This window comes from Procambarus clarkii, chromosome 49 (genome assembly GCF_040958095.1).
Source record: "Procambarus clarkii isolate CNS0578487 chromosome 49, FALCON_Pclarkii_2.0, whole genome shotgun sequence".
Classification (NCBI taxonomy): Eukaryota; Metazoa; Arthropoda; class Malacostraca; order Decapoda; family Cambaridae; genus Procambarus; species Procambarus clarkii.
Genome location: NC_091198.1, coordinates 19,413,534 through 19,429,302, shown reverse-complemented (window position 1 = coordinate 19,429,302; position 15,769 = coordinate 19,413,534). Strand labels below are relative to the sequence as shown.

At 43.1% G+C, this 15,769-nt stretch overlaps 1 protein-coding gene across 2 annotated transcripts in view; it reads left to right on the top strand.

The window, feature by feature from the left end:
* Nucleotides 1–15,769, top strand: part of LOC138351343 (guanine nucleotide exchange factor for Rab-3A-like) — an 87,926-nt gene that overhangs the window by 66,158 nt on the left and 5,999 nt on the right. Inside the window, exons 3-8 of one of the 2 annotated variants that reach the window (XM_069303094.1) lie at nt 8,635–8,830; nt 9,106–9,263; nt 9,660–9,874; nt 13,078–13,098; nt 14,199–14,298; nt 15,424–15,490. In XM_069303094.1, the coding sequence (XP_069159195.1) occupies nt 8,635–8,830; nt 9,106–9,263; nt 9,660–9,874; nt 13,078–13,098; nt 14,199–14,298; nt 15,424–15,490 (757 nt within the window). The remainder of the gene's footprint in view (nt 1–8,634; nt 8,831–9,105; nt 9,264–9,659; nt 9,875–13,077; nt 13,099–14,198; nt 14,299–15,423; nt 15,491–15,769) is intronic. The other variant, XM_069303095.1, reaches the window with a different exon arrangement.

Genomic DNA, 15,769 nt, shown 5'->3' with positions numbered 1-15,769 from the left:
TCGAACGTGAGAAGTGGCACCCCGTCCGTTCCCATTTTGAACCCTATCAACCACTCCATTACAAAAAGAAACGTATCTCATGACTGTTAAAGCAGTGCAATGTTGACGTTTTCTGTCCGTCAGGATATGTTGACGTTTTCTATCCGTCAGGATATGTTGACATTTTCTGTCCGTCAGGATATGTTGACGTTTTCTATCCATCAGGATATGTTGATGTTTTCTATCCGTCAGGATATGTTGACGTTTTCTGTCCGTCAGGATATGTTGACGTTTTCTATCCGTCAGGATATGTTGACGTTTTCTGTCCGTCAGGATATGTTGACGTTTTCTATCCGTCAGGATATGTTGACGTTTTCTGTCCGTCAGGATATGTTGACGTTTTCTATCCGTCAGGATATGTTGACGTTTTCTGTCCGTCAGGATATGTTGACGTTTTCTGTCCGTCAGGATATGTTGACGTTTTCTGTCCGTCAGGATATGTTGACGTTTTCTATCCGTCAGGATATGTTGACGTTTTCTATCCATCAGGATATGTTGACATTTTCTGTCCGTCAGGATATGTTGACGTTTTCTATCCATCAGGATATGTTGACGTTTTCTGTCCGTCAGGATATGTTGACGTTTTCTGTCCGTCAGGATATGTTGACGTTTTCTATCCGTCAGGATATGTTGACGTTTTCTGTCCGTCAGGATATGTTGACGTTTTCTGTCCATCAGGATATGTTGACGTTTTCTGTCCGTCAGGATATGTTGACGTTTTCTGTCCGTCAGGATATGTTGACGTTTTCTATCCATCAGGATATGTTGACGTTTTCTGTCCGTCAGGATATGTTGACGTTTTCTGTCCGTCAGGATATGTTGACGTTTTCTGTCCGTCAGGATATGTTGACGTTTTCTATCCATCAGGATATGTTGACGTTTTCTGTCCGTCAGGATATGTTGACGTTTTCTATCCATCAGGATATGTTGACGTTTTCTGTCCGTCAGGATATGTTGACGTTTTCTGTCCGTCAGGATATGTTGACGTTTTCTATCCATCAGGATATGTTGACGTTTTCTATCCATCAGGATATGTTGACGTTTTCTATCCATCAGGATATGTTGACGTTTTCTATCCATCAGGATATGTTGACGTTTTCTGTCCGTCAGGATATGTTGACGTTTTCTATCCATCAGGATATGTTGACGTTTTCTATCCATCAGGATATGTTGACGTTTTCTGTCCATCAGGATCGATAAAGACAGGTTACTTGGGTTACGTTACTGGCTGTGGGAAACATGTGTGTTTTGTTACTCAGTGTCAAGGGGGAATTGGAGCAACTTCGGAGGTGAACAGCTAAAACAGGAACGAATTTTGTGGCGCAAAATCTGGCAATTTGAGGTGTGTGTAAGAGCGATTGTTGAGGCTCCGTGACCGAGTTTGGTGAGGGCGGTCGTGCAGTCCTGCTTGCTTCATTCATGCTGCTTGCCTGGCTACTGGTTGCTTCATTCATGGTGCTTGCCTGGCTACTGCTTGCTTCATTCATGCTGCCTGCCTGGCTACTGCTTGCTTCATTCATGGTGCTTGCCTGGCTCCTGGTTGCTTCATTCATGGTGCTTGCCTGGCTCCTGGTTGCTTCATTCATGGTGCTTGCCTGGCTCCTGGTTGCTTCATTCATGGTGCTTGCCTGGCTCCTGGTTGCTTCATTCATGGTGCTTGCCTGGCTCCTGGTTGCTTCATTCATGGTGCTTGCCTGGCTCCTGGTTGCTTCATTCATGGTGCTTGCCTGGCTCCTGGTTGCTTCATTCATGGTGCTTGCCTGGCTCCTGGTTGCTTCATTCATGGTGCTTGCCTGGCTCCTGCTTGCTTCATTCATGGTGCTTGCCTGGCTCCTGGTTGCTTCATTCATGGTGCTTGCCTGGCTCCTGGTTGCTTCATTCATGGTGCTTGCCTGGCTCCTGGTTGCTTCATTCATGGTGCTTGCCTGGCTCCTGGTTGCTTCATTCATGGTGCTTGCCTGGCTCCTGGTTGCTTCATTCATGGTGCTTGCCTGGCTCCTGGTTGCTTCATTCATGGTGCTTGCCTGGCTCCTGGTTGCTTCATTCATGGTGCTTGCCTGGCTCCTGGTTGCTTCATTCATGCTGCCTGCCTGGCTCCTGGTTGCTTCATTCATGGTGCTTGCCTGGCTCCTGGTTGCTTCATTCATGCTGCTTGTCTGGCTGATGGCTTCATTCATGGTGCTTGCCTGGCTCCTGGTTACTTCATTCATGTTGCTTGCCTGACTCCTGGCTGCTTCATTCATGCTGCCAGCCTGGCTCCTGGTCGGCGCATGCGTTCTGCTTGGGGGGTGAATGACTGGTGGCGCCGCTACTGGCAAGAGTGAGAAGTACCTTACCACAACACAGCTACCACACTGCCCACCATCTCTCTCCTCGACTCATCGAGAAAGCATTATTTACACCATTCCTCCTACACGGGCCAGCACGTGACGAGCTTTCCTCACAGTGGCTTGACTGCCCATTGTTGTGGTCATGGGGTAAACTGTATACATCGGTGTACAGGTGGACTGCTTCAAGAGCCAGTTAGATAAGTTCTTGCAAGCAGTATCGGATCAACCGGGGTGTAGTGGATATGTGGGTCTACGGGCAGATGCAAGTTATCACAGGTTGAGTCTCAGGATGGCTTCGGGGAGTAGAAGAACTCCTGAGACCCTCTTCAGGTAAGATCCAGGTAAATATCTACAGGAAGTCTCGTCTGGACCGCGTCCAGTTCTGCAACCTATCCCTCGCTCTCCCTGGTGTGTGGCTCTGCGTGTAGATCAGGCTCTACGGGCTCTTGTTTCACGCCACTAGAACATGCTCTATATTCATCGCTTCACAAGCCGTAGTTGGTGGCTTGTGAGGCTATGGAATTGTCATCTGTAGAAGACACTGAAAAACTATGCGCAGATATTAATAAAGTCTTCGGTTGAAGAACTGAAAATAACATGGTGTTTACCGGCGACGGTGACAAGGTACGCATGTAAACATCTAAATTATTGGGACCGTCTCAAAGCTCTCCAAATGTACTCTCCGGAAAGGAGACGAGAAAGATATCATAATATACACACGGAAGATACTGGAAGGCCAGGTCCCAAACTTGCACAGTAGAATAATGCATACTTGAGCGAAAGATATCGAAGGAAATGCAGAATAGAATCAGAGAGGTGCCATAGGCACAATCGGAGCACTGGCTGAACATCAGAGGTCCACGGCTGTTCAACACCCAGCAAGCATTAGAAATATTACCTGAACAAAAGTGGATGTGTTGAAGAAGGTGGAATACCAGCAGCATTTACACCTGGGGTGGCGAGCAGTCCTTGTCTTCACACTGGATGGTTCCTTCATGTTTCCTGTCATCGCCAGAGGCGGTGTGGTGTAATGGCAGGGTTGGGTAGTGTTGTAATGCTGTGTGGTCACTCCACACCCACTCTTGGTCTGGCGGGATGGTGGGAGCAGCGTCCTGGAATGTGGGGGGCCTCGTCCTCTACCCACGTATACCTGGCTCTTCTAAATATTGCGACCTCTTGGGTGCCAAGAAACAAGGTGGCAGACACGAAGGCCTGTCAGCATGTTGAGTGGAGATGACGTAGTGTGTGTGGTGGAGGCAAGACGTACCCTCACCAGCAACTTGGCCTCACCAATATGTTGCATGTTTACGCAATTAAACACTTTAGTAAGACAAAACAGTTGATTTGTTTACGAGAGTAGAAAGAGACAACGAGATATATACCGGACTGCTAGGTGTAGGGTCTGTGTGTGTGTGTGTGTGTGTGTGTGTGTGTGTGTGTGTGTGTGTGTGTGTGTGTGTGTGTGTGTGTGTGTGTGTGTGAAGGCACATCCGGTAGCTGGGGTGAGTAGCAGGTCCTCTGGTGTACTCGGACAGTGCGGGGAGCCGATGGCAACAACCGGTGCCAGCGGCCCCCTGCACGGTTGCCAGATGTGAACTGCTGGAACTAGCGAACTGAAGGACGTTAAGTAGCGATTTTGTAATACAAGTAGACCAGTTTTTTCTTTCAAGACTCGCTGAAGATGCTATGTGCGTGTTGGTGGCTTTGCAAGAACGTACCACTCGCCAATATATATGTGCTTTCAAGACCATTATCAAGTCGATTGTGTCGACTTGATAATGGTCCAGGACGGACCGGAACGTCGTCGTCTCTCCACTTTCTAGTGTGTGGTTTAGTCAACGGTATTGTTATAGTTAGCATAGGTGGTGCTGTGTGAGGTGGGGGAGGGTCGTTGTGCAACACGTGTCACATTGCTGGGAGGAGGTTGGGAGCGCCGCGTGTTGAGAGCACCACAGCTGGAGGCACAGTGGGTGCATGAGACCATCCCACAGCACGCCACAGCTCCCCGACTGTTAAGTACACACAGTTGAGGCGCATCTCTGGTACCTGCAAGTACTCGGTGAATCCCGGCCCGGGGTGCACGAGCGTAGTGCTTCTGGCCTACTGACACACACACACCTTCACTGATCTGCCCCCGAAGAATATATATATTTACTCTTACAAGAACTAACAAATAGATGTGAAATAGCTTTGGTGTTACCACTAACTGATGCTGGGAGCGAGGTCTGTAACCACTCACGTGGACGGCTTCCTGTGCCATGCTCTCCAGCAGGTTTGTATTCACTCCACAAGTAGAAGATTCATCTAGACTATAATGATTTTTGACACGCCAAAACACCCCTCACAAGTTGTTCGCGCTCTCTCACACATTTAGAGAACATATAGTGAAGTGTATAAGTATAAACTGTACACTGTATAAACATCAGAGGTCCGCGGTTGTTCAACACCCTCCCAGCGAGCATAAGAAATATTGCCGGAACAACCGTGGACATCTTCAAGAGGAAACTAGATTTATTCCTCCAAGGAGTGCCGGACCAACCGGGCTGTGGCGGGTATGTGGGCCTGCGGGCCGCTCCAAGCAACAGCCTGGTGGACCAAACTCTCACAAGTCAAGCCTGGCCTCGGGCCGGGCTTGGGGAGTAGAAGAACTCCCAGAACCCCATCAACCAGGTACACGCGTGGCGTTACAAGTGCAGTCTAGCCAGTACTGACGAACGATAGTCTTCTATCAAGTATCGTAGAGTGCTACATAGCCTTCCCAGCTTGGTGCCTTTTGATACTTATTTACTTCTGGCTATCATATATCGTCTATGGTATTTAATTTATCATGGGCCCAGCCAGGCATGGTGAGTATAACTACTACTACAACCCATTCTAGGAATACTCAAGGTATACTCAAGGTATACTCCATGTATTGATGTATACTCCAGGTATAAGTGTGTGTTAGGGTAGCGAGTGGGAATGGCGACTATTTTGTCCCTCGGGGAAAGGGGAGAGAAGGTGAGGCTCTGGGACAGGTGGGAGAGATCCCGTCCAGGCTCTGGGACGGGTGAGAGATAGCCCGTCCAGGCTCTGGGACGGGTGAGAGATAGCCCGTCCAGGCTCTGGGACAGGTGGGAGAGATCCCGTCCCGGCCCTGGAACGGGTGAGAGATAGCCCGTCCAGGCTCTGGGACAGGTGGGAGAGATCCCGTCCCGGCCCTGGGACGGGTGAGAGATAGCCCGTCCAGGCTCTGGGACGGGTGGGAGAGACCCCGTCCAGGCTCTGGGACGGGTGGGAGAGACCCCGTCCAGGCTCTGGGACAGGTGGGAGATAGCCCGTCCCGGCTCTGGGACAGGTGAGAGATAGCCCGTCCCTGGCTCTGGGACAGGTGGGAGATAGCTCGTCCTCTTCTTCCCGCCCGTTTTCCCTTGTCAAATGCGGCCGACAGGAAGACCCAATTGTGGTCTGTACCTCCCCCCCCCAATCCCTCCCCTCCACCCAGCGCTTCCTTTCCTGATATCTATATCTCATTTGCTTTCTGCATAGCGGAATGTGTTCACACGCGGCTCTCAGTTTCAGAAGTGTAGAGTGCCTTGGTGGCGTCGTTCGTGTGTGTGAAGTCGTCTTGGCGGGATTACTCTCTTGTCTTCACCTTCCGCTCTGTAACTGCGTTTTTAAATTCGAATTTCAAATTCAACGTTTTCAGCTGTTTTCTATCAGCTCGAGTTTAAACTTTATTATGAAGCACACCTGAAACTATTCTCGCGATATATTGTATTAAAGTTTGTCGGATTTAAATTCATTGTGTCCGGGGACAGTCAGCCAGTGCGTATATATGTTAGGCTTGTATAGAGGTCCCGTCCCCCAAAAATCGGATTACTGCGACCGTTGTGTGGATTACGGTTTTGTGAAGGTGAACAGAAACGCGCCCAACCATTTCTCTCCCGCCCGGAATTCGAACCCAGAATTCCCGATAGCCGAGAACGAGGTCGACTGTCTTACCCTGTAGTTATGAGTATTTGTGTTGGGAGGTTGATAGCGCGTTGAAATCCATCTCCTTATTATCTCAAATTTACATGAGTTTACCCGAGGGCGACTAATACTAGCGGCCTCGATGACAAGAAGCCGGCGGCTTGTTATGGTTCCCCCTCCAATTTGCCCTGATGATCATTTCTAGTTGTATTTTAAACCCCAGCAGTTTTTTGGTGTTTATGGCTTCGGCGGGTAGGCGGTTCCACGGGTTTTATAGCCCTATGGGTGAAAAAGCGTCTCCTGTTTTCTGCCCTACATTGTGATTTGTTGAGCTTGAACCCGTTGCTCCTCGTTTGTGTTACATCTTACATCTGACCTTATGAAGAAATTCCTCCCATCGTGCTTGGGGAGTAGAAGAACTCCCAGAACCCCATCAACCAGGTGCTCGCATTTGTGTGTTTGTAAACCACCTGCTTGATGGAGTTCTGGGAGTTCTACTCCCCAAGCCCAGCCCGAGGCAATGGTCACATTTGTCGAAGGCTCCCGCGAAGTCTTTAGTATACTCGATGTTATGCTGGTCTTCCAAGGCAGCAAAGTCTAGATCATGGTGGAACAGCAACTGAAGCGAGAGACAGGACGCTCATAACCCATCCCTTAATTGGGCTCAACCCATAACTATGTGTGGTTCGAGGGATCACTTCTGGGCTCGACCCACAACCATTCATGGTTTCCGGTAATTTACCAACTTTCTTTGAACTCAGATTGATCGAACTTGGGTCAATGTTTGTAGTATTGTTGGCTGCTGGTGTCACTCCCAATATTTATTATTATTATTATTATGTGCTAATGTCTACCTCTTGTTGCAAGTACTCTGCTATTGTTGATGTTGAGGAGTCTTACATTGCACACACAAAAGATTACACGAGGCCCCAGGGAGAGTCGTATGAATGGGTCATTAAAAGGTCGTATGTCAGGTGACAGACCGTGGACATACTTGCACAGAGTCACCATAGGTAGTGTTGTAGGAGTGACTGAGGAGCGATAACGCGGACATGGCGGTGAGTGAACACGCAGATGTCATCACCAGGCGGATAGTTGTCTTCCTTATTAAAGGTGACGTGTCTCTCCGCGTCCATGATCGTCCACCAGCCACCCTCTGGTGCAGGTGGTGGTGGCTGCGTGACGCAGGAGGGAGGAGGTGTGGCTGTGTGACGCAGGAGGGAAGGGGGGGGGGGGTGGTTGTGTGAAGCAGGAGGGAAGGGGGGGTGGCTGTATGAAGCATGGGAGGGGGGGTAGCTGCAAGTTGTGTTGGGTCAGGTGTAGTTTAGATGTACAGTACATATAGTGATAGAAATGTTACCCGGTGGTCACGGGAGACATCTCCCGTCACGCAGGGTGCAGTCGCACCTCCACAGATCTCCAGTATCATCTATTGATACTGGAAATGGCTCAAAAGGGCCACCACTTATGGGCTATTCATGCCCAAGCCACCTTTTGGGTGGCTTAATCTTCTCTCTCTCTCTCTTACCCGGTGGTCAACCACACGGGAGACATCTCCCGTCACACAGGGTGCAGTCGCACCTCGACAGATCTCCAGTATCATCTGTAGCGAGTAGATTATTCCAATAAACTCGCTCCAAATGCATTGTTAATATTCCTGTCAACTTTTGGAGATGAATGAGGTGAGGCGTTGCCCGGGCATATAAGCAGCAGAATAGCAAACATTAACCAGAGTCTACTTTCAAGTGTGGTCTAGAGCAGACACTTGCGAGATACTGTACCGACGCTCAGTGCGCTCAACTCACACCAAAGTATCACCTGTGTACTTCTGTATATTCGACCAAATATATATATAGTATCTTAGTGTCTGTGTTTATTGTCACCATATTTTACGTAACAATAGAACCGTTACACATCTATTGATACTGGTAATGGCTCAAAAGGGCCTCCACTTACGGGCTATTCATGCCCGTGCCACCTTTTGGGTGGCTTAATCCTCATCAATCAATCAATTACCCGGTGGTGCCCGGGACAGTCGATCTCTCTTCCCCATTCCTCCCTCTTACCTCTCCCTCCGCTATACTTCCCCCTCCGCTATACTTCCCCCTCCGCTATACTTCCCCCTCCGCTATACTTCCCCCTCCGCTATTCTTTACCCCCTTCCCCTCCTCTTCACTTGTACCTGGACGGGGTTCTGGGAGTTCTTCTACTCCGATGCCTAATACAAGGTACTATTGTTCAATGTACCCTACTATAAATGTCAATACATGTATTATACTAGTAACTTCATATTGTTTTAATTTCATTTCAGGAAGCCCACAGTATGGTTCACAATGCCAACCAGCGTGCAGCCAGTGCGGAAAGATCGCTGCGAGAGGCAGAAATGCAGGTAGAGGTGCTGCAGGCGGAGGTAACAGCCCTCAAGGCTCTAGTGATCACCTCCACACCAGCTGCCCCTAATCCACACCTACACCCACAGCTCATCAGCAAGAGTGTCGCTGAAACAGGTTGGGAAAGCTTACTCCTTGGAAGCCTTAACAAACGGGTGTTCAGGAGTATGCTCATAATGCTATACTGTATATGAATTAAAAAGATTATAGATATCAAGTTCCTAATATTTCTTTTATTGTAGTGTATCTATTAGAATTTTTTTTCTTTTTTTTTTTTACATGATTTTTCTTTCATATTTTCAAAGATATCTATACCTTTGGATGTTAAACAACTAGAAAGTTTATAACGTAAAAAACTAAGGCATTAGTTACTAAATTGAAAACCTTTCCAGGGAAAAAAATATTCCAACGGGGTCATCGGAAATCGCCTTCAGACTTTGATCTCAAATATGGACGAGATACCACTCCTCCAAGTTCTCCACTCAAGGAAAGCAGAATAAATGATGCAGCAGCTCTCTCACAATTTCCACTGGACCCAGAGTGTTGGGAGGTAAACATTTCATTCACCTGGGCACTTGGAGACTTGAACTGGCAACCCCATGAGTGCCCAACTGGGCTATGAGTAGTCTTATTTCCACAGTAGTGTTGTTGCAAATTTATATGATGTGGTGTGGATCACTAATTCCTCTGAGCTTCAGCAATAGTCAGGGGAAAGTCGAAAATTCCAGCTGGGCAGCAATTAGTTGCTTCTGGAATATTTCCTTATCGAGACTACTCAAAGCCAAGTCGATAGAGCTTCTGCCTCGTGCTCATAGGGTCGGTGGTTATGCTTATGTCAAAGATATGTATGATATATGTTTGTCTACTTGGCCAGTATTGAAATACATTCAGTGCATTTTAATATTGAAATAATGAATATAATTAAATGAATGTAAATTTCCTCTAGGTGGATCCAGTTGTACATAAAGAATTTATAGCATGGAAACAGAATCCAACTTTAGATCGCTCGGATCCATTCATGCAGCGGATATATGAAGAAGATATAGACCTGTGTCTAGCATTCCCTAACTCGACACTGGCACATCGTGTTCAGAGAGCCATTGAAGATAACGCTGTGTTTATTGAAGAAGTTAATCCACGACAAAAAAGTAGTTGTCCTAGGTAAGTTCCTAGTTTGTACGAGTATTGTATGATAACTTTGTTTAACTGCAAACCACAAAACTGGTTTATTGTTCAAGCTAATATCATAAATTTCCTACTTGATATTTAATGTTTATTTTATTATTGTAAATGAAGCAGGAGTTATCATTAATATTAATGTAGGATGGGAGCTACATGCTATGTGCGATTTCTTCTTATCACTTTGATGGAATACAATAAATTATTGACCAAACCACACATTAGAAAGTGAAGGGACGACGACGTTTTGGACCATTCTCAAGTCAATTGTGAGAATGGTCCAGGATGGACCGAAACGTCATCGTCTCTTCACTTTCTGGTGTGTGGTTTGGTCAACACATTTCAGCCACGTTATTGTGACTCCTTGTCTGCATACAATAAATTGTTTATAATTGCTTTAAAATATTTGGTGAAATTGATTAACATAACACAATACAGTTTGCGTAAATATCTTAATCGTCTTCAAAGTCTGAATAAGAATAGTTATATATATACAGTTTTAGGCAGGGAAGACACTTTATTTGCATCATCTTAAATAACATGTGCAGTGTTGTACAATACACATGCTGAAAAAAAGCAATATTTTCTGAAAATCTGGTTATCGCAAGACATTTGGGTTGGGAACATTATGACCCAGGTTGTCGAAGCTACAGCAAACATACATGTGGTGGTAAATTGAAATGGCCCATGTTGTCTCCCTGGCTACGCTGTATGCCAAGACCATTTCAAAGGACACATACTTACTGTGCATACACTGTATTAGTAGTAGGCATCCTGCAGTCTCAGGAGACTATGGAGTTGTGCTCGGGTTGTTGAGGCTGAAGTATCCCCTCCAGGGCGCAAAGGCTGGGTAGGTAATATGGAGGAACTGATACCCATGCAGCAGGTTTTCCCCTCTCCATGATATTGAAATTTTCCAATGGAAAGGCAAATACCAATATGCTGGATTCCGAGTAAACCATAAGGCCAGTGTTTGGGGAGCAACAGAGGACTCGGCCCCTGAAAGAAGCATTTAAATACTCCTTATATTTATATTTATATTCCCATATTGCTGTTAACCCCCCTCCCCCCCAAAAATCTAGATTTTTGTTTGTATTTTACACAAAATGCACTAAAAAGTAAATATTTCTAATTTGAAATAATGTACAATTGCTTGAAAATGCTTACAGCTTGTGCAATTCATTATGTATTAAAAAATATACATTAATAACAAATATGGTAAAAATATTGGTTGTTCTTAATAAAAATGCACCAAAAAATATGAAAACTAGATTCGAGTAAGGAAGCGACGTCTAATAAAGCACTAGCTAAATGTTAATGATGCCGCTGAACATTAACACTAGAACACAGTTGAAGTGTTTGACTAAGGTTATACAAGTGGCTGCCCACTAGCAACCAAAAGTGTTCCAGATTGAATAGCGCATCTAATATCATCAATAGTGCATCTAATGTCAAACCCGGCCTGGGGAGTAGAAGAACTTCTGAAAACCTCTCCAGGTATGCCTCGGGTATCTCCAGGTAATAAGTGAACTAAATGACTTGTTAGTAACAAGTGTATTTGAAAACTTTATATATATATATAAAATAATATGTAGGTGCATTATATAAAGGTTGTTTAAGATGGTGTGGAAATGTTGATGATTAAGAGGTTGGAAAATAAGACTAAAAACATTGTAAGAGGATAGAGGTGGATTAGTAAAGATACAGTAATAGTTATTTATATGATAGGAGCTAGATATGTATGTACAGTTTTTAGTACAGTACTGTATATTATATTAAAAAAGTGGACTGGTCAAGTCTTTCGTAACGAATTTACTTAGTAAGTGAAGTTAATGATTAGTTCATTCATTGAGCTTGAGTCATTCCGTCATTATAAACATGACCTGAGCATGCATGCATTGGTTTTGAATTGTTATACTCAAATGTCTATTTCAAAGTGAGACATGTTGTGTTGTCCTTGTTGTGTGTTTAGCTGTCTGTAAGGTCGTGTATGTGTTTCTGTAAATGCATAGACTCCTGTGCAGCATCTTTGGAAGAGATAATACTTTGAGAAGCTGTGATAACTGTGTTTGTTGAGAGATTTTTAGTGCCTCCCCCTGGGGCTTGTCCTGGTAATAATTAAACATTTTAATGGCAACTTCTGAATTAGTATACAACAGTACTAAATGAACAATAAGTACTTCAGTCCAACTATTTACAATGTGTTGCATATATGACTTGATGTCATAATGTGCTGTATTCAGCTGAGATCTTGAAGCTTCCTTGCTTGCCATACTAATGTGAGTATGTGTAGGGTTGTCATGTGAATATTCAGAGTTGACGTGTCATTTTTGTTTGATAACTTTATAAAGAATCTGTTCAGCATTATTCCTATAATTTTTTTCTGTATTTATTTATGGAGTTGGTGTCCCTGCTTTAATTCCCCTCCCCCCCTTCCCTCTCTTACTATGCATAGCAAGTAAGGTTAATATAACAATAAGTTTTGTTGGGTATCATCCTAGCAAAGGGGTTATTATTATTATTATGTTAAACATTTAAATTACTCTGAATTGCCAGTAGGGAATCTAGTATTTAAAGTTCGGAAAATGTGTGTAGCGTTTAGGAGGAGTGTTTAGATACACCAGCAGATATATATTTCTTGGTTGGGACTTGGCAACTTCTTGAGGTAACAGGGCTTTTAGAAAGATTAATGGATGGATTTATGATAGTAAAACAATTGGTCAATGATGATGAAAGATCTGCTGTGGGAGAAGTGGTGTACTCATGCTCCAAGTTGTCTTCTCTGTAGCAGCAATCTCACTCCAGCACCATGTGTGTATCTTCACATTTTGCATTATCTGTTCAGTATACAGTATACTGTTTTCTCCTTTTCTGTTAACATTTCTTCGTACTTTTAAATCAACAATGTTGAAATGTTTTGATCAATATTGGTTCAGATGTAGCATATTCCGTATTAGGCCAGTCAGCAAGGATGAAAGTAATAGGGCATCAATCTTGTGTGAACTTTTAAATAAAGCAGCTTTACTACGTGATCTCATCTATGTAAAATAAAAACCAAGTAATTGTTACGAAGCCTTGTTATGTAGAAGTAGTTTGTGTGTGTGCGTGTGTGTGTGTGTGTGTGTATTTTTTATATAATTAACTGGCACAATGCTTATTGAGATCCTGTGTATGATCTTTTTCAGAGTTGACCCCGATGAAACCAGGTTGCTATAAGTTTCATCTTGTTGTTTAGCTTGTTAACTGGCCATGCATTGTCCTGCCCCTCCTGTCCCTCCTGCCCTGAATGTTGTATGATCCCTGGATTGCTCTTAATGACATGACAGTCCTTTTATCCCGCAGTTGTGAAGACGTAGCATTTTTACTCTTATGACCCCAGATGATTAAAATGTGTTTGGTTTATTTTTGTAACTTGTGTATTGTTGTATTGTTTTTTTCATTGAATGGTTTTAATTCATGCCTATTTTTCAATTTGATATGCATTGTACTGCCCTTGATCCAGAATTTCATTAAAGAATGTAATTTAAGAGCTGATAGACCCCTTAATGCATGAAGTGTGCATTTGCAAGAAAGTCCATTTGATCCCTTTAATAAATCCTTGCATATTGATTAAAAGTAGCAGATATACTTGCCTGTGAATGAACTACAGTACTATGCTCATTTAGGTCTCTAGCTTGGTACTGTTGAGTCAAATGTTTACTGTATTTATTATAATTAAAGTTGCCACAATTAGTGTGGATTTTATTATAAATGGCTAATTATGCAATTGACCTCAAAATCTTCAGTATTTGAACAGATATTGTAGATATTGCAATTATGAGCAATACTTGAAGGGCACATTTGGAATTGTATGATAAACTAAATATTTTATTATCTGAGCTGGTGTTACATTTCATTACTTCAGAATTGTGTGGCAGGCAGCGGGAATCTAAACATTTAACTAACATAATGTAAAAACCTGTGCAGTGATGGTGCTTGCTATAAATCTGAGAACTAACATTGTTGACTACCACCTCGTGTCATGCTGGTTTGTACCTGTGTAGCCAGACAGGGTTGGCTGGAGTGGTCTTACTTGCTACAGTACTCCCGCAACTGGTCACTCTTGTCCTCTCTCTCTTGCCTCTTAACTAAGCTTATGTCCTCTTGCCTAAGACTTGCCACACACACAGTTCAGACTAGGGATATGGCTTGTTCGTTAAGATTTAATAGTTGCCCTACAAGCATTAATTTGGTGTAGTTATAATTAGATTACTGTCAATACATCTCCTATGTAAATTTATAGTTTATTTTGTTTGCAATCGTACAGGAAGTGTGTGTTGTTAGATGTTCCTCGGTTCTGCAAGTACCGGTTTCGACTTGGGGAATCTGACGATTGGTATTACATTTCACAGCTGGCCAGAAATAGGGTAAGATAAAAAGCTTTTTCTAATAATATGAGCTTACAGTTTAGAATATTGCACTATATAAATTTTGCCAATTTGCAGACATTTATGGACAGTAATGTACATGAATTGGGTGAATATGATTCAAGCAATTTATTTTTCCTGTCTGTCTCCAATACTGTTCCCACCATGAGTGTGCCTTTAAGGCTTGGGTATAAAAGGAAAATGACATTGAGATAACTAGCAAGACAAAATTTATCAAAGGAAAGCTTGACATAAAAAACAGATGGTCTGCCATTGAGTGTGTGTGTCAGACTGGAGGTCTGGAAGACCTCCTTCCAGACCTGGAAGAAGAGATATGGAAGATATCTAAACTGTTTATAAATTGTAAATACATCAGGTCAGAGAAGATTGTCAGTTACAGATTTTTTTTTTTTTAATTGAGAAATTAAATAGAACCCGATGCCTGTAAATTCGGAAATTTTAAACAAAAGATGAACAGTTTCTTGAATAATAGGATCTTGTAGTACAGTTGGCTTTATTCTCCACTAAAAAATTAATTGTAACTTGTTGCATATACAGTATGGTAATAACAATCTTACCTGTATAGTGATTTCTAATATTAGAGAATACATGTAATTTATAATTGACAATAATTTCTGTATAATAATGTGTAAATAATGTGACAGTATGTATAGAAACAACACTTGGCTTCCTGCGGGTGGCAGCGGCAACATCAGCTTCTAAGGATGACATTGCTAATATGCCAAGCCAACACTGGCAAGGAATTATTTGATTACTATTTTTTTTAACTACTGTACAGTACTGTAATTTTCCCATCTCTTTTTAAATGACTTTTCACCAATTCTAATAGAGAATTGATTTTTTTTTCTGAATTTGAGGAAAGATGTTTACAAAATAGCTGGAGCTAATTGGTTAAAGTAGCCGTGACCTGATCTCTTTGTCCTATGTATCTTTAAGGCTATTCAACACTAATTACAGTATTGAGAGTTATACAAGCTTCCTTATATTCAACTTGAACTGCATCTTGTAGCCCATTTTGTGTGAATTATGCTGGTGCTCTCTCCAATTATTTTCAAATAGGCTGACATGTTACTGTATAATATATGTGAATAATTTTCTTTGCAGATTATTGCCATCTGTGACTTTCTCAACTATTTAAGATACATTAAACTTGGTCTAGTCAAGAGCTCAAGTAAGTATGAGAGCATTTTCTTGTAAAATTGCTCATCATTTTTGGTAAAGTTCCTTATTATTTATTATAAACATCTTTATTGACAAAATTTAATTACAATTTTGCCTAATCTATAGGCAAATCCTAATCTTAGGCAAAATTTTGCCAATTCTGCCTAATCATAATCTGTCAATTAGGTCTTATTAGAGTGAGGATAATGCTGGTATTCACTGTCACACAGGACAGAGGGTCATACACAAGACAATAGGTCTGAACTGTAGGCTGAAGCACATATATATC